General features: G+C 41.7%; 3 protein-coding genes across 3 annotated transcripts; all 3 read right to left on the minus strand.

The window, feature by feature from the left end:
- Window positions 1-56: 56 nt before the first annotated feature.
- pih1d2 (PIH1 domain containing 2) lies at window positions 57-2,651 on the minus strand. The gene is made up of 5 exons (XM_035534476.1): window positions 2,217-2,651; window positions 1,967-2,084; window positions 1,578-1,826; window positions 1,134-1,396; window positions 57-304 (listed from the first exon to the last, which is right to left on the minus strand). The coding sequence occupies exons 1-5, from the start codon at window positions 2,397-2,399 to the stop codon at window positions 170-172; spliced, it is 948 nt and encodes a 315-aa protein (XP_035390369.1). The 5' UTR covers window positions 2,400-2,651; the 3' UTR covers window positions 57-169.
- A 506-nt stretch (window positions 2,652-3,157) lies between these two features.
- On the minus strand, window positions 3,158-7,059 carry tmprss5 (transmembrane serine protease 5). Its single transcript, XM_035533967.1, has 12 exons — window positions 6,885-7,059; window positions 6,644-6,754; window positions 6,414-6,527; window positions 5,724-5,859; window positions 5,253-5,366; window positions 5,117-5,160; window positions 4,851-5,013; window positions 4,148-4,332; window positions 3,905-4,003; window positions 3,560-3,702; window positions 3,294-3,446; window positions 3,158-3,166 (listed from the first exon to the last, which is right to left on the minus strand). The coding sequence occupies exons 1-12, from the start codon at window positions 7,057-7,059 to the stop codon at window positions 3,158-3,160; spliced, it is 1,446 nt and encodes a 481-aa protein (XP_035389860.1).
- A 2,005-nt stretch (window positions 7,060-9,064) lies between these two features.
- LOC113579614 (odorant receptor 131-2-like) lies at window positions 9,065-10,301 on the minus strand. Its single transcript, XM_027013683.2, has 2 exons — window positions 9,392-10,301; window positions 9,065-9,078 (listed from the first exon to the last, which is right to left on the minus strand). Exons 1-2 carry the CDS (start codon window positions 10,299-10,301, stop codon window positions 9,065-9,067), a joined length of 924 nt encoding a protein of 307 aa, XP_026869484.2.
- Between the last annotated feature and the right edge of the window lie 5,958 nt (window positions 10,302-16,259).

Consider the following 16,259-nt stretch of genomic DNA (forward strand, 5'->3'; position numbering starts at 1 on the left):
GAGCGGAAGCATGCCTGTTAGTGTTTATGTAATGTCACTGGGGGTTTCAACATGGTGTACATCCCTAGCTGAAGTGAAACTTCATGGCATACGTTGCCACGCACACAGGTTGCTGAAGAGGAGTTAGCAGGAATTTGAATGGGGTTTGTTGGGAACCTTCTTCTTGAGTTTACAGTACACACACTGTAACTGTCAGCGTGTGTTTCTTCTTGTTGTACGTTGCACAGCAGGTGTTCTCGTTAACTGCCTCTGGGAACCAAAGGTGGAGATAATACATATCCTCCACCTCCAGCAGAACATCCACCTAAATGCATATAAACACCTCACATTAGGTCCAGACTGGTTAACATGCAAACAAACAAACAAAACAACAAAACTGATTTTCACACTGAATCCAAATGTCTTCAGAATTTCACCCAGTTTTTTGTTCCAGTATACACATATATCTCATTATGTATACTATGGAAAAGTGGTACCAAGGAAAGTGGAGCCCCTCTATGTTAGCAGACTAGTGCTAGACACTGAAGGGGGACGTTCATGAGGTCATATACTACAATTTGGAGGTAGGTTTGTACATATTTTAAGTGTTATAACAGCCTTATTTTAAATAAGTAATATGATACTTATTTTATTACTTGTTTAATACTTTACTTTGTTACTTTAAAAATGTCTAATAGAAAGATTATAAAAACAGATTCGTTGTAATCTCTGGGACAAAATACGTTTAACTTTTGTTGCCGCTGAAATATCTTACTAAAATAAACATCTATTAAAATATAAGGTTAAGTGCCTGAAACAAGTAAGTAGGTATTTCAGCCAAGGCCATGAATATGACCCAGCCGCTCTGTCAGCCAAGCTAGAACACACCTGAATGAGGCTATTCATAATTCAATCACATGAGATAGAGATAGTCTGGAATACGGATACCCGGAATTCTTTTTAACCATCAATATTTAATGCTAAACACTAATATCCTATGATAGAAGACACATGACACTGATGGGGAACCTGATAATGAAAATCTCCTATTAGTAAAGTGCTTTGACTACTGGGACAGTTTAATGAGCGCCGGCAACAGCTCGCGCAGACGCTTATTTTAAACTGAGCTTTTTTTCTGCATGAGCTGCGGTGACCTGGGTGATGCTGAGCTGGCACTGGGAGACGGCGTGTACTCCGGGCAGGTCCACGCGCAGTCGCAGGGTCCGCGTGGAGGTCTCTGGGCACACTGTGAGCTGGTGCCTGGGCTGCGGGCACCGGGCTGCCTCGGTGCTGGACATCACCGTCACCAGGCCCGCCCTAGCAGGGCCTTGCCCCTGCCCCCCGCTCAGCCTAGTGACGCAGCCCTCTGCACTCTCCTCTGTCCGCAGCGAGCAGATCTGCTGAAGAAGGGAGGGTGCTGTGGAAAAGAGGCAGCAGGTTTCGATATCACACTGGAGCGTCTAACTTAGCAGCTTTCAACTACAATCAACTGGAAAAGTCGCAGTTTTCAAAACTATTTGTTAAAATCTCCGGCCCGGTATCCCACGGCGGTAACATTTAAACCGCATACAGTGCCCAGTAAGCTGTTTCTCTCTTACCGGGCTCGGTTTGCATGTTAGCTGTGCTACACTTGGACTGGTGCGAAGACATAAGCCGACGTTTCATATCCTGCAAACTGCCCTTGAGTTTGGCTTTGGTGACAGTGAAATGCGGGGACAGGTTCAGTTTGTTCTGCTGCTGGATGAAGTGCAGAGCCAGCAGGTGTATCTGATCCTTTTCCTGCACGCTTGCCTCTGCCATCTGAAGAACCTCAGGGTTGAAGGCCACATCCACTATTGAATACTTTTCTGCAAAACAAACAGAAAAGTTGTAGAACAGAATAAGGCGGCAGTAAGGCGTCGCTTGCTAATGCTGCATTACTGAAATGCTTGGGCATACGTCCAGGGATGGTTCCAGACTTCTTTGCGAGATGAAGAAGCAAATGTACCTTTCTCTCCAGGAACGGACTCTACGCGTCCGCCACATACTGGAACAGGCTGAGTGGGAGAGGCGGGTGCAGGCACACGTCCCCACCCGCACACGTTGACGTACAGTATCTCTTCTGGCTTTTGCGTAGAATAAAACAAAATTTCGAAAGTTCTCATTAAAGAAACGAGACACGTCGTTGTTTCCGCCAACGCCGCCAAAATGTTAGGAAACATTTGAGACAGTTTGGAAACGTTTACACCACACTACACCTGTGTAGAAGTGCGGAGGCAGGTACGCGGCTGCGGTGGAGAGAAATACTGGGCTCCATCTCGCAGCTGGCGCTTGAGGAAAGTCTCGTACGCTCCAGGGTCGTTCTGCGACATGTCATCCAACAGGGACCAAAACCGGTCGACCTGCTCTAGAGCAGCTTTCTGGCATCTTGGAATTTCCATGATCCAAATGTTGTGTTGTTGTGTTGCCAGAAAAGTAAGTAGATGTTAGCTGGCTAGCTAAGTTTAAGGTTAGGTTACTTTATGGTTAACTAGCTCTGCCCACAACTCACTGGCAATAGCCTCGCTTATGTAGGCATCACTTAACTAGGTATTACTATTTAGTGATGTTTTCGAAATATCTTTTATTTAAACGAGGTAGACTATTACACAAATTAATGTTACCTAACCTAGCTGGCTAGCGTTAGCTGCAAGTGGCAAGTCTTTTCCAAAGTATCGCATGTTGTCATAGAAACGAGGCTTACAAATTAATGCAATGTCTAGTGCGGTCCACTAGATGGCGGTAGTTGTTCAGAGACGCCATAGGACTAAATCCTGATCATGAAAGCCGTTTGATTGAGAAATTAGGTTGTAGATGTATTTATAAAATCGTGTGTCGGCATGCACTTTGTTTATCATCTGGGCAGTGATTGTAAGTCAGGAAGGCAGGAAGGACTGAGAGGTGTAGTGTGATCATGGCGATGTGGCTGAGTGGTGGAGTTTGAAGACTCACAGAGGCAAATACAAAAGTTGTAAAGCTTGCTAATATTTGGTGAATATTTGATGATCAAAGAAAAAATAAGTTACACAAACACGGACTTTAAACAGAATATTTATCTTTAGAAGTAGAGTCTTTACAAAAAACCCCCCAAAAACTGAAAAATGTCTGCAATATCCAGTACATGGGGAAATCCAGGCCCGTAGTATGTAGGATTTCACTCTTAGTAGGTCTGCATGGAGTGAAGAAATATCACATTTATATTAGCTTCAGAACACAAGAAAGAATCGACAGCGAAGCTGCCTGGAGAGTTGATCAATCGTGTGACCTGTTTGGTGTAAATTATTACTGTAACTTACCTCTACCGTGTCAAAGATCCACCCTAAAAACTCAGCTACCTTGGTGTATACGCCTGGGTGGTTGGGCTCAGCACAGCCTGTCCCCCAACTAACAATTCCAACCAGCCTCCATACGTTATCGTCCTGACAAACCAGAGGCCCTCCACTGTCGCCCTGTGCATGGGAAAATATTTTCACCACCTTTATTTTTGCTCTTCAACAGGAGGACATTTTGGAGAGTGCCTTTAAAGATGTTAACTGAAGGCTTCTGTGGTGTGGACGTTCACCTGACAGGCATCCACTTTTCCCTCTGCATATCCAGCGCAGAGCATGCGAGGGGTCACCTCTCCATTGTACATACAGGAGCTGTTGCATTTCTTTGTGCTTATCAAGGGCACTGGAGCCTCTTTTAGAGTGTCAGGAATATGAACTATGCAAGGAAAAATAAACAGACATTAGCACGCTGATGCATCAGCCCCTTGTGCTGCATAACTGCTTAGCACACACGTGCTCATTAAAGCACATAGTTGTGCATTAAATTTGTATAGTAAAGATTTCTGTATTTACATATAATGCATATGCATATATTTTACATTTATATTTATGGAATTTAGCATATATACTTTCCTTACTGTTGTCAGGATGGGTGTATCCCCAGCCAGAAATCCAGCACTCTGTTCCTCCAGGAAACTCGTGGTCATACTGTGGTAGACATACAGGCCTGATGGTGTCTGGAGAGGGATTAGAAGGTCATTACAATTCTTTAGATTAAACAGTTAAGGAGACTAAAAGGTCCACACTATGTTTTTAACAGGCCTGTGGACATAAAGTAGAAAGGGCTGGATGGGGGACACTCACGTGAGTGCATCCATCACCTGAAAAATTGAACGGAGTCCTCAACTTCATCAGCGCGATATCACTGTCATGACTCCTGTGGCTGTAGTTCTTATTGTAGATGATTTTCTCCACAGCGTAAACAGACTGCTTGGCCACTTTAGCCGGATTGTGTGTTACAGTCCCAGCATAGACGGCCCAGCTGGACGCCTGAGGTAGCCTGTAACTTAAATGAGAAGCCGTGCCAGGGTCACTTTGCCCAAGTACATTTACAGTATTTAGCTGACGCTTTTATCCAAAGCAAAGTACAATTAGGACTGAACAGAACTTGAGCAACTGGGGGTTAAGGGTCTCGCTCAGGGGCCCAACAGTGGCAACGAAACGATGGGGGGGGCCTTGAACTGGCCACCTTCTGATTACCAGTCGAGAACCTTATTCACCGAGCCACCACTGCCAGTACACACAAGTGCAGCCCGGCTTTGGTCAACGATGGATGTGCGTGTAGATTTAGCTGACGCTTTTATCCAAAGCAAAGTACAATTAGGACTGAACAGAACTTGAGCAACTGGGGGTTAAGGGTCTCGCTCAGGGGCCCAACAGTGGCAACGAAACGATGGGGGGGGCCTTGAACTGGCCACCTTCTGATTACCAGTCGAGAACCTTATTCACCGAGCCACCACTGCCAGTACACACAAGTGCAGCCCGGCTTTGGTCAACGATGGATGTGCGTGTAGATAAACTTACTCGTGGACACAGTGTGCAGCTGTGAGGACCCACTGGCTGGTGATGATGGCTCCTCCACAGGTATGGCGGTTGTTGTAGTACAGGCTCACTTGCCAGGGCCAGCTGCCCGGTGCAGCCTCAACACCCCCAATTATTCTTGACAGCTTTGCCCTGGTACCACACTCTACACAAGGGAAAATGACCCTTTATTGTTTTATTAGACTGAAAAGTTCAGTGTTTAGTATTACATTTACATTTGTCTGTAGGAAACCTAATTCAAGTCTCACCAAAACATTTCAAAGCTATCACCCTTCCTGTGCTGCAACTGCCCCTAGAAGGGAATCGAATGAAAGAAGGCATGTCGGCTGTAGTTCTGTAATCCATTATTTGTATGTTATATAACATATATGCAAAAGAAAGTACCTGAACTGCCATAAACTATCTAGACTGTTTTGGTGCTCTGAGGTAATTTGAACAAATCCATCTGTGTAGTTTGGGCCAACGTCAGTCAAATTCACCCCTTTGTGGTCGGTTAATCTAGAAGCACAGGTGACTTAGATCAAACAAAGGTTAGATTCGCAACAGTGAACAACACACCCATCACAGGACTTTCAAAACGTGTGCATGCAACACACGACCCACTTCACTCTGCACTGAGCATGACTGCAGGGCATGGCGGCACTGGAGGCAAAGTCAACCTTTGAAGGGAGTCACAGCTGTTCTCCGAGTCAAAAGTGTCGAGAGCTGGACGTGTGTGTGTGTGTGTGTGTGTGTGTGTGTGTGTGTGTGTGTGTGTGCGTGTGCGCGTGTGTGTGTGTGTGTGTGTGTGTGTGTGTGTGTGTGCGTGTGCGCTCAGGTTTGATGGAGTGTGATGGAACTGTCAGCCTTTCTCACCTCATATAGCCCAGCTGACGACACACCAGCATTCCTAGCGAGGTGTTCCAGCGCTCATAGCACACAGGCATCCAGGCCTGCAGCTTCTCCAACCGGATCTCTAGCAAAGAGTTCTCGCCGCTGATCCTGTAAAACACTGAGTCTCTTTCAGTCAAACACCATCCTCACACAGATTTGGTTCAGGGGGGGGTGTTTGGACAACTTTGCAAAGTTCATGATGAAAGCTGAGAGTAGAGGGAGCATCATGTTAAACGCCGTCTATAACAGTGAAAATAATCCACAGTGCTTCTGATCAAATGTATTTTTCTCACTTACCTATGGTCCATTGCAATGTACCAATCCCAGTTAAGAGAGAGTGGGAGAGAGAGAACGAGAGAGAGATGGAGAGAGAATGAAAGGGTGAAATATGAAAATATCTCAGTGTTCATCAGCTCATTAGGTGCTATTATTTGTCATTTTCAAAACTGCAACTCCTAGTATATATTATCTAACAGCGTTTATTTATGTTCTGCCATATGGTTTATCTCACTAATTGCTTGACATGTTATTGGTCCCTCTCCTGTCGTGTGTCGTCTGTCATTCAGTGTAGCCAGTGCTAGCGGATTGTCCATGCTGTTGTGTTTACCAGCTGACCCTATATTATTTCAGAGACAGGCTGGGAGGGCAGTACAGTGAGCCGTGGTCACAGACCTTTCCTGGGGTCAGTCGCAGCCGTGTCCTCTGACACGTTGCAAAAGGGGGTGTCTTTGGTGTCCTCCAGCCCTGTAGGACTCTGAGTTGAGGTAGGCTTTAAAAACAGTTTGACTAAAAAGAGAGATAAAGGGGAATATATATATATATATATATATATATATATATATATATATATATATATATATATATATGAATTTTGAACTGTCTGTGAATGTGGATGGTCTTACCAATGTACCACACACCAACAACAACGCCTCCAAGAAGCCAAAGAGCACACAGAGCTGCCAATGCTCTAATCACTCTTTGAGTGGCCACTTCTGTAGACATGAAATGAAGCACTGGTCAAATTCAAGAAGAGAATGGAAAGACGCAAACATCCCACCGTAAAAGGTTCAGTCGGTAATGACACTTTCGGAAGGGCATCAGCTTGCACGGGTGTGTTCGGCACGTGCAGTGCAGGGCATGTACCTGGGCGGGAGGAGTGTAGCACTCTGAGCCAAGCGCCAAGGCCCCCCTGGACCCCCTGGCCCCCTGCACGCACATCTCCTCTCATCCTCTCGGCCTGGAGAGAGGGCCTGATTGCCATAGCGCTCCTGGGCTCTGCTCCCCCACTCACTCCCTGTAGTGCAGACAATGACTCCATTGATCAGCTGAAATGGCTCAGGAGTGTTGAGAGCCCAGACTAGACAGGTGTTACACAGGGTAATCATTTCTGTGCCATGTCTGCTGTCAAGGCCCCTGGACTCCATGTTGTTTTGCTCAGTAATCCACCTGTGATTCTCCAAGTCTTGCTCACTCACTCATCAGAGTCCAATGAAAGTCCTGCTCTGCTGTCATGTGACATTTGCTTTTGACATTAAAAATATTAGAATTCAAACTTGTTATTTTGTTAGAAAAAATAGCCAAAAATGAGCAATTTGTTTTACAGGAATTTGTAAGAAATTGTTGAGATTTGAGGTTCTCTACAGTACTAAATCTACATTACTACAATACTACAGTACTAAAGAAGAAGAAGAAATCTGACATGTGCATCTGTGTACTCAACATTAGACTATTATTAACAAAAATATTATTAATGAAAATTTTAGTGACGTACTAAAAGTGCTTCCAAAGTTATGATAAAAGTAAATAATAATTGCAGGCAACTAAAATGTTAATAATGTTAGTAAATGCAACCTTATGTCCTGGACAATGTCTCACACAAGGTTGCTGAAACCATAATAAGGATAATAATTTTTATTTTTCATTTTTAGTTCAAAATCTCAAAATGCTTTACACAGAATACATTAAACAGTTTAAATGATAAAGTAATAAAATAACATCCAACAGTTTAAATAAAATATAAACTAAACTATATAAAATCAAATAATCTAAATTAAACTACAATAAAATAAGATCCAGTAAAGTACATATGAGCTACACTAAATGAGTACTTTTATTTAATCTGGATTTAAAAAAAATACAAAGAACTTGGATACTTAACTTTTTACCCTTTTATATAAGAAAAACATTTTTCTTACATCGCTGAATTACAGGTGATCCTCAAGATGGACAGGTCTGCACTGAAGTGTCAGATACACTAATCACAGAATTACTGCCATTATAGTATAGTGCCACAGTTTTAAGATGTAATCCTGCACATCCTTTTAACCAGCTCAGCATGCGAACTTCGTCACTCGTGTTAACAGAAAGGCTGGCGCTACGAGGCACGCGTGGGAGTGCTGGGTGTTGTGCCTGAGAAGCCTCACCGTGTCTTTCCTGCCTGTGTGGACTGAAGTCAGCCTGATTCCAGCCACTCCAGCTCCCCACTTCGTCTCCGTGCTGCGGCTGGCCGGTTGTGCTCCACGCGCAGCCATCCGCCAGAACACCACTCAGGCTTTATCATTTAACAAAGACACCATGAGGCCAGCAGGGGAGCAAAGAATGAGCCCATTGTTTTTTTTACTGGGGCCTAGGCTCACTGCCTGAACCAGTTCTTTGTAGGTATAAACATCTCCAAAGGTATCCCCATGTCACTGATAGGATGCAGGTTGCTTAGCAACACCCCCACTCTACCTGTGCCAACACTGTGTCCACTTTGCAGAAGGACTTACTATCTGATGAGTCGCAGCTTTGGAGAACAGTTTCTAAATTACAAAACGTTGAAAAGCAGAGGGTCATCATTTCTTTTCAACATCTAGATAGCCTGCATATTCCGCTCATGCACACCGAGAGCAGGACATTACACACAAATGTGTTGTAAGGTGAGAGGTGTCATACATGTCTGTGTGGCTTTGTGAAGGTATAATTAAGTAAAACAAGATGTCGCTACTTTCTTGTCAGATATATAGACATTTCGCATTGTTACACGAGCACTAAAGAGGTAACAGATAATGCTGGAATCACTTATAAGTCATTAGTTCAAAACTTATATGTCAACTGGGGAGAATCTGAATCTCCCAAATACATTACAGCAAGACCAGCAGATGAAATACCTTTTGGTAACGACGTGTTTGATGTGGGATTAGCCACATGGGCTTGAAACAGGTAAGGGGTATCATAAAATAGTATTCTGAAAATTTCATACAAAATTACAGTGGTTGTTCAGAAATAATCTATAAATTCATCTGCACTCCAACAACTATCGTATTTAAATCAGGAAAATTATGTTACAGGGACTTCTCTATAAATTACACACAAAATAAAAACAGACAAGCATAAAATGCTAATTTAATAAAACTTGGTTTCATATCTTAGTCAATAACCAGAGAATAATATTCCCCGTGGAGAAAGTGACATAGATATGGAATTTAGAATTTTTATAATTTAGACACTGTCAAACATGATGGGAAAAATAAAAATCATGCCTATAAACACTGATGTAATGGTTCCCATTGTGTAATGAAAGCTGCAGTACTTTTAAATGTTTTGAATTTGGTTGGGTCTTTTTTTCCACTGATCAACACTGAACAATGTTGAAAAAAGTATATCAAGACCACATAGAGCATGATGTTTTAAAGCATGGAAAAACATTTCATCTCGGAGTCCGTAAATCAATGGACTTAGACAACGTGGTGCTATTATGAAGATAATAAAGTTGGCATATCTTAAAATAGCATATGCCAACATGTCTATTTTCAAAACTACCATTTCTAAATAAGGGTTTAAAAACTGCATTATACATAGAAACAGCTGAAAGGCATGCAGGGCCACAGTCCTAAGACTCCTGCTGGTCAGTTTCTTATTCTCTGATGAGGCCCCTCTGGCTGCAATCATTATCTTAATGTAGGTAAAGGCAATGATAATGATCATGAAGAGAAAAAGGACCTGGAACATGCTAGAACGTGCTTGTGCCTGCCAGTCTTTCCCTAACATTAGCTCCACACTACACACTGTATAAGACAACAGGGCACCTGAAGGGATAACAGCCAAATAGGCTACTAAGGTGAACAATGGAATTATGGAACTGATACTCCATATTATCAGGAGTCCTCGGAATCTGGTCCTGCTGGTGGAGATGTCAGCATGTCTTAAAGGCATGCATATAGCAACATAGCGCTCCAGACACATTGCCACAAGAGTCAGCGGAGTACAGATTGTGAGATTAGTTGTTACTGTACACAAAATTGCACAAGGAATTATGTGGATAGGGTAAAATAAATTATTCATAATTGACAGTGTATCACTCAACACCATGAGAGCAGAGTCTGTAAATAATGTTTGTGCAAATAAAATGTAGCGAGTCTCTTCCCTGAATGTCTCCTTCCTCAGAAAGGTGTAAATCATCAAACAGTTCACATAGAGGAAAATTCCCACCAGAATCTGCACTGTAATCTTCATAAATACTCGTGAGAAATCATAGAGCAGGTTATTGCTTAAGCTGCTGTTATCACCTGAGCCCTGCATTTCTGCAAAAAATGGAATTCAAAGACAATATAAGAGAAAATGATACACCTGACAGATCAATGTCTCTGAAGACAGCACTCAAACATGGATATAGGTCCCATTGGAAAACTGGATGTATACAGAAAGGAAAGAGAAAAACAACAGTGAACACAAAGTGCAATGGTACTGGTTATTTGTCTAACGCATTTATACTGTTATCAAGGTGCTGTGTTGAAGAGGTGGAGCCAATAGAACTCCATGGTACTTATAAAAATAGTTTGGAGACTGACAGTACTCCACTTACACAGCATGTTTGTAACACTGACAATTAATGTTGTTAAAAATGTAAATGTTCAAATTTGAAACAGTATAAGATATAGAAGTGTTTAGGGCATAGCCTGCTTTTTCAAGTTACTGAATAATAGAATATTGGGCAACACCTCGCTGTATGGCATTGTTTGAAAGGCTACATGACACCTACATATGCCCTTCATGGCAACTGACTTAAACAAACATAAACATTTCTAAATGCTTATTCCAACAAGTGAAAGCTGTCCTGGAAATGGCTTTGTAGTGTTACACATTGTACATAGCAGATAGTTGCCAACTTCTCTTTTAGTCTGCTTTTGTGTGCCAGGTCTTATACCTGAAGAGGATGTCAGAGAGGTCTGAGCATATTTGACCCAAAGGAGAAAATTACCCAGTTTAGTGCTATGAACAATAACATTTCAATAATACAGTGAGTTCCCTCAAATCATCTTCTTGCGGCCTCAACGCCTTACCAACTAGCTTCTTAAAGAATGTTTTTCACTCAATAGCAACCAATATAATTCAGGTAGAAAACTCCTCACTCTTATCAGGTGTTTTTCCTAACTCACTAAAAACTGCAGTGGTGAGGCTTCTCTTTAAAAATTATACTCTTTCTGAAAGTGTGCCTGTGGTGTCTGCCGGAGTTTGATTCTTGGGTTGCTCTTATTTAACATATACATACTTTCTTGCTGGATTTTGGGCTGTCCTATCACAGATATGCAGATGGCACTCTTTGGTCATCTCTTTGGTTTACTTGCTTCTCCCCAAACCTACACTGGTCCCCCGCGCCAGAGGTCTACATTGCCATGACCTCCCTTCATCAATGGCGACAACCATGTCTTATGCCTGTGCAAAAAACATACACATACAAAGTTAACTCCTCCCTGGGAACCCTGCTGGACTGACTGGCATGCCCACACTATGATCCAGCATGCAAGGATCCAGGACCCGCAGCACCCGCAGCACCCGCAGGACCCGCAGGACCACTTAGCTGCCCCCCCCCCCAAGAAATTCAGGAGCAATTGCCCACTATGCCCAGTAGGGTTGCTGTGTTGTGGTTGTTGTGTGGGTTGTGTTTGGTGCATTTCATGTTGTGTATCATGGCTAGTTTTGACTGATTGCTGTCATGATTGGCCACTCCTTAGCATCTTCGTTGTCATGGTTACCCTGTCTCATGTCTTTGTTTTGCTTTGCTTCTGTAACATTTTATCAGGGATGAGGCGAGAGGCAGAATGCAATTGCAGGAGGTTCTTTAATAAATGAGGGAAACAAAACACGGGAGGCTAGGAAATCGAGACATAGGGAAAACACTGAGGCAAATTAACATATGAACTAAGCAAACAATAAAACAAGGATGATAACGTCATTAACAACGACTCTACACATGATCAACCTTACCAAAATAAATGACAACATTGGAAACTAAACACAGGGCTTAAATAACCAAATAACCAAAACAATTAAGGACTAACCAGACACAGGTGAGCATATGAACAGGGAAAACCAAAACAAGGACTGGAATTGAGGAACAGACAAGGGGCAGAGAAAACGAAACCAAGGAACAGAACTAGGAAGTAAAGGAAAACTGACAAGACAGGGAAACTCAAGGGAAACCATGAGGGTGGCCGATCGTGACAGCTTCCTTGATATTCCACCCCTCGTTTGAGTTTCCCACCATTCATGAGTTGTGCCTGTGTCTTGTTAAATCTTATTGTATGTGTATTTAAACCCTTCCTTGTTTCCTGTGTGTTTGCTAGTCATTGTAATCCATGCTTTGTTTGTTATAGCGAGTGTTAATCCTAGCCTATTGTGTTAAATCCTAGTCTCGGTGTTATTCCTAGCCTCTCTTTGTATTTGCTACTGTTCAGTGGTAGTTCTTATCATTACTTGAATTTTTGGTATAGCCTGTTTCCCGTTTGTCATCATGTGTTTTGTTTCTTTTTGCTTATTATGTATTCTCATACACTTCATATTGGCTCACTGACCCTGGACTGTTCTAATGACTCTGATTATGGATTTGCCCTTAATAAATCTCACTGTTCTCAACATGCGCATCCACCTCATGAACGCTCCACGTTACAATTGCAGACCTTTTTGACATTGATTTGCCTCGCACTGCCCCTAAGAGGGAGACTAAAATGGTGCCAGAGGCTTGCCTCATTAAAGATGGGATACTGCCTGAGAGAGGGGGATCCACTGGGTGTTGCTGTGAACCCCACTCAGGGGATGTCCATGGCAGAGGCCACAGATGGCTCTGTGGTCTGGCCACACTCTGAGCCCAGGACTTACCAGTTGCCTGGAGTAGATCCTATGCTGGTTGTAAAATTAAAGGAGTTGGAGCTGGAGATTAAGAGGCAGGAGCGTGAGGCGGAGCTCCTGCATGTGCAGGCTCTTCAGATTGAGACGGACAGAGAGGTGGCACTAAGGAGGTTGAGTACTAAGAGGCCCATACCATTTACCCATAAGCTCCCTCTCTGGTGCCAGTTAACACAACTCATGAAGGTACTGCTGTCCCTCAACAAGGCTCTTCAGCGTAGTTCACTAAGTTCAATGCTTCAGACCACTGCACTCCCGCAAACAAGTTTTGGCACAGATCATCAGAAGGAAGTGTGCACCTCCCTGACCCTAGAACAGAGCCTAGAATAGCAAGCCATGTGAAATTGTGAAAGCCATGGCCCTCCATGCTTATGAGTTGGCACCTGAGGCATACAGGCTGAATTTTAGTTGTTTGGCAAAAACCCCTAATGACATTTACAGAATTTGCCAGAGAAAAGTTTTGTTGAAAAGGGGTGCACAGGCAATAATGTAGCCTCCTTTGATCATCTTAAAGAGTTGATTTTTTTTGAAGAATTGCCTCCCCAAGAATTTTGTTGTGTATTTGAATGAACAGAAGGTGTGTAGTTTCCCCTTGGTCCTAAATGTTACAGTCCATGTTACAGGTCAATGAAACCTCAAAAACACCACGACTCCTTCCCACTAGAATATCTTTGTTTCCCCTATTGAAATGTGTGTTTCTGTTGTCATGAGCACTGGCACATCATTGCTAACTGTACTGCACTTAAGAACAAGGGGGCGCACTACGCAGATGGCTAATGCCTTGAGCATGCTGCCCTTGGCCACATCATTACTTCCTCTTATTGCCACTGATCAATCGGATCAGCTCCACTAACTTCGTGAGCAAGCCTGAGTTATTGACGGTCTACTAGCAAGTCCACTCACCCCTCATGCTTCTGATATTTCTGCCTTCACTGCCCCTGACCAGTTCCTATAATACAGGGTAATGCAGTTTGGCCTCAGATACACCCTGTCTGCATTTCAATGCCTGATGGCTCTTGTGATAAGAGCTTAGAATAAGATCTTATTGGATCTAACTTGATAGGAATCCTTTTAGAATCTTACTGCAATTCAGGAGGAATCCTAATAAAATTCGAATATGATTTCATCAAGGAATCCTGTTTTATTTATTGATTAATATTTGAAATTTTAATTAGAATTCCTATTCTAATTGTACTTTTCCTATAAAACAGGCAAAAAAAATTCTACATGAAATATGCTTGTTTAAATAAAGAAAAATACAATACAATAATGGTAATTGATGGTAATTGAATGTTCTATGACAAAATCTGAACTTATCTTATACCGGAAGAATGTTTTAAAAGGTAACTTAAAAGGGCAGGCACATATTTGGGGAAATTTTACCCGAAAAACACGATGACTTCAGCGTAGAATTTCTGGCGAGCGGATACATGTAGACGGCTGAAAATCGGTAAGCAGGTACTTGTATTAGTCCTAAGAAATGTTATGTTGATAAATGTACTGTACTTTAAGAATGATCGATTTAATCAAGTAATTTATTTGAGTATACCCGTTTGGTCCCGCCCGCAGGCCCGATAGGGGGCGTGGCGCGTTTTAATACAACAAAATAAATTATACATTGTGAAATTGACGTTTCAAATAATAGATAGATAAACAATGAATCAAGCATGCAAATAAAGAAACAAATACATAAATAAATGAACAGACAGACTGCTGGACAATAAAATCTCAAGATATTTCTCTTTGCAATCTTGCATTCATCTGCACACTTTTAAGAAATGGCTCATTGGATCAGCCTAAGAATTTTATAATTCAATCCCATTCCTGCATACTTTTTGATTATCTTCACATTTCTTATGCAAGATGGGTTTTGGACACATGGACACTCATTGAACCCAGACTAGGACTTCTAGATTACCAGAATAGACATTCATTGCTTATTTTTAAAAAAAGATTTTCTCTTTCACTACCCATTTTACTCTTTATTGTTTATATTGTCACTTTTGTGGAGTCCGTTGTCAGCCAGAAGAGTCCCCCCTTTTTAGTCTTGGCTCCCCCCTTTTTAGTCTTGGCTCCCCCCTTTTTAGTCTTGGTTCCTCTCATGGTCTTGCTCAATGGGGGCTTGGACTTGGACAAGTGTAAAGATGCTCTGTGACAACGGCTAGTGTAAAAAGAGCTGTATAATTAAATTTGACTTTGACATTTCATGGATAAATTGCATCTGCAATCAATTATTTAAAACATTTTGATAAATAAATGATAAACATAGCATTTTAATACTATTTGTGTTGAGACACTTTTGTGATAACTATAAGATGCGATGAAATTACTTCATATTTCCAACAGGAGAGCACTGAACATTAATAATCTGAAAACATTGTAATACAGAAGACAAAAAATCGTATAGGGTTGTATTAGAAAATATGAAAATGTTTTGACCAGGGTTATTATTATTAGTAATATTATAATTACTATTATTTTATTTCTACTACTTAGGAACCTAGAATTATGTTACCAGATTCTTTATTCGGACTTATCTGACTTTATCAAAAGGTGAATTGAATAGGTTACAGTTACATTATTTACACACTCAACAAATTATTCATTCAGTTATCACTTATATCGTCTGTGTGTCATGACACCATATCCCGAGGCTGACTACAGTACCCAGCAGCCCGTTCGTCACCCAGTCAACGACACGACCAGTCAGAGACATTTAATCAGATCTGTTTCTGCAGAATAATGAAAACACCTGTATCTCTTTAATCTTAGTGTATTTAAGGTTTTGGACTCACAAGTCTTTGCAAAGTATTGCCAACAGTTTTCTCTAAGCATACAGAGCAATTTTTGGATAAGTCTTTTTTGTGTATCTTACCCTGTATTCGTATTACTGGTCTTTGTCTTTCGCAGTTTCCCTTTGGATTTACCTGGCTTTTTTTGATCATTTGGTTTTTGAACTTGGACTGATTTTTCTCTACGTCTTGGATTGCCCCTTTAGTGCCTCGGATTATTCCCCTTTCTCTGTACTATTAAAATATTCCCTCCTTTTCTCATATCTGCCCGCGTCTGGTTTTGCCAGATCCGTTACACTGTGTTTTTGTCCATGACGAAAATATTAGAGATAAATTTCTAAATGTTTTCTTTTAAACTGGGAAAATATTTAGAAATAACTCAGAACTTACAATTATTTAAACTTAAGGTGCTTTTGTCTTTTTTGTGGGCTTTCACAATTTTTGTCAACCCATTTTTTTTTATGAATCATTACATTTTTTCCTGGATGTTCTTTTTTAACACAATAAATTATTATTGAAACCATGAAACCATTAACATTATTTCCCAATCAATTAATCTAAT

The sequence above is a fragment of the Electrophorus electricus genome, chromosome 15, assembly GCF_013358815.1.
Source record: "Electrophorus electricus isolate fEleEle1 chromosome 15, fEleEle1.pri, whole genome shotgun sequence".
In the NCBI taxonomy this organism is placed as follows: domain Eukaryota; kingdom Metazoa; phylum Chordata; class Actinopteri; order Gymnotiformes; family Gymnotidae; genus Electrophorus; species Electrophorus electricus.

Coding starts and splice junctions, on each gene's coding strand:
- pih1d2 (XM_035534476.1), bottom strand. CDS start 2,399: ATGGAAATTCCAAGATGCCAGAAAGCTGCTCTAGAGCAGGTCGACCGG. Junction 2,085..2,216: donor GCCTCCGCACTTCTACACAG/GTGTAGTGTGGT, acceptor TCTACGCAAAAG/CCAGAAGAGATACTGTACGT. Junction 1,397..1,577: donor TAACATGCAAACCGAGCCCG/GTAAGAGAGAAA, acceptor TCTTTTCCACAG/CACCCTCCCTTCTTCAGCAG.
- tmprss5 (XM_035533967.1), bottom strand. CDS start 7,059: ATGGAGTCATTGTCTGCACTACAGGGAGTGAGTGGGGGAGCAGAGCCC. Junction 5,161..5,252: donor GATAGTTTATGGCAGTTCAG/GTACTTTCTTTT, acceptor ATTCCCTTCTAG/GGGCAGTTGCAGCACAGGAA. Junction 3,703..3,904: donor ATACACCCATCCTGACAACA/GTAAGGAAAGTA, acceptor TTCCTTGCATAG/TTCATATTCCTGACACTCTA.
- LOC113579614 (XM_027013683.2), bottom strand. CDS start 10,301: ATGCAGGGCTCAGGTGATAACAGCAGCTTAAGCAATAACCTGCTCTAT.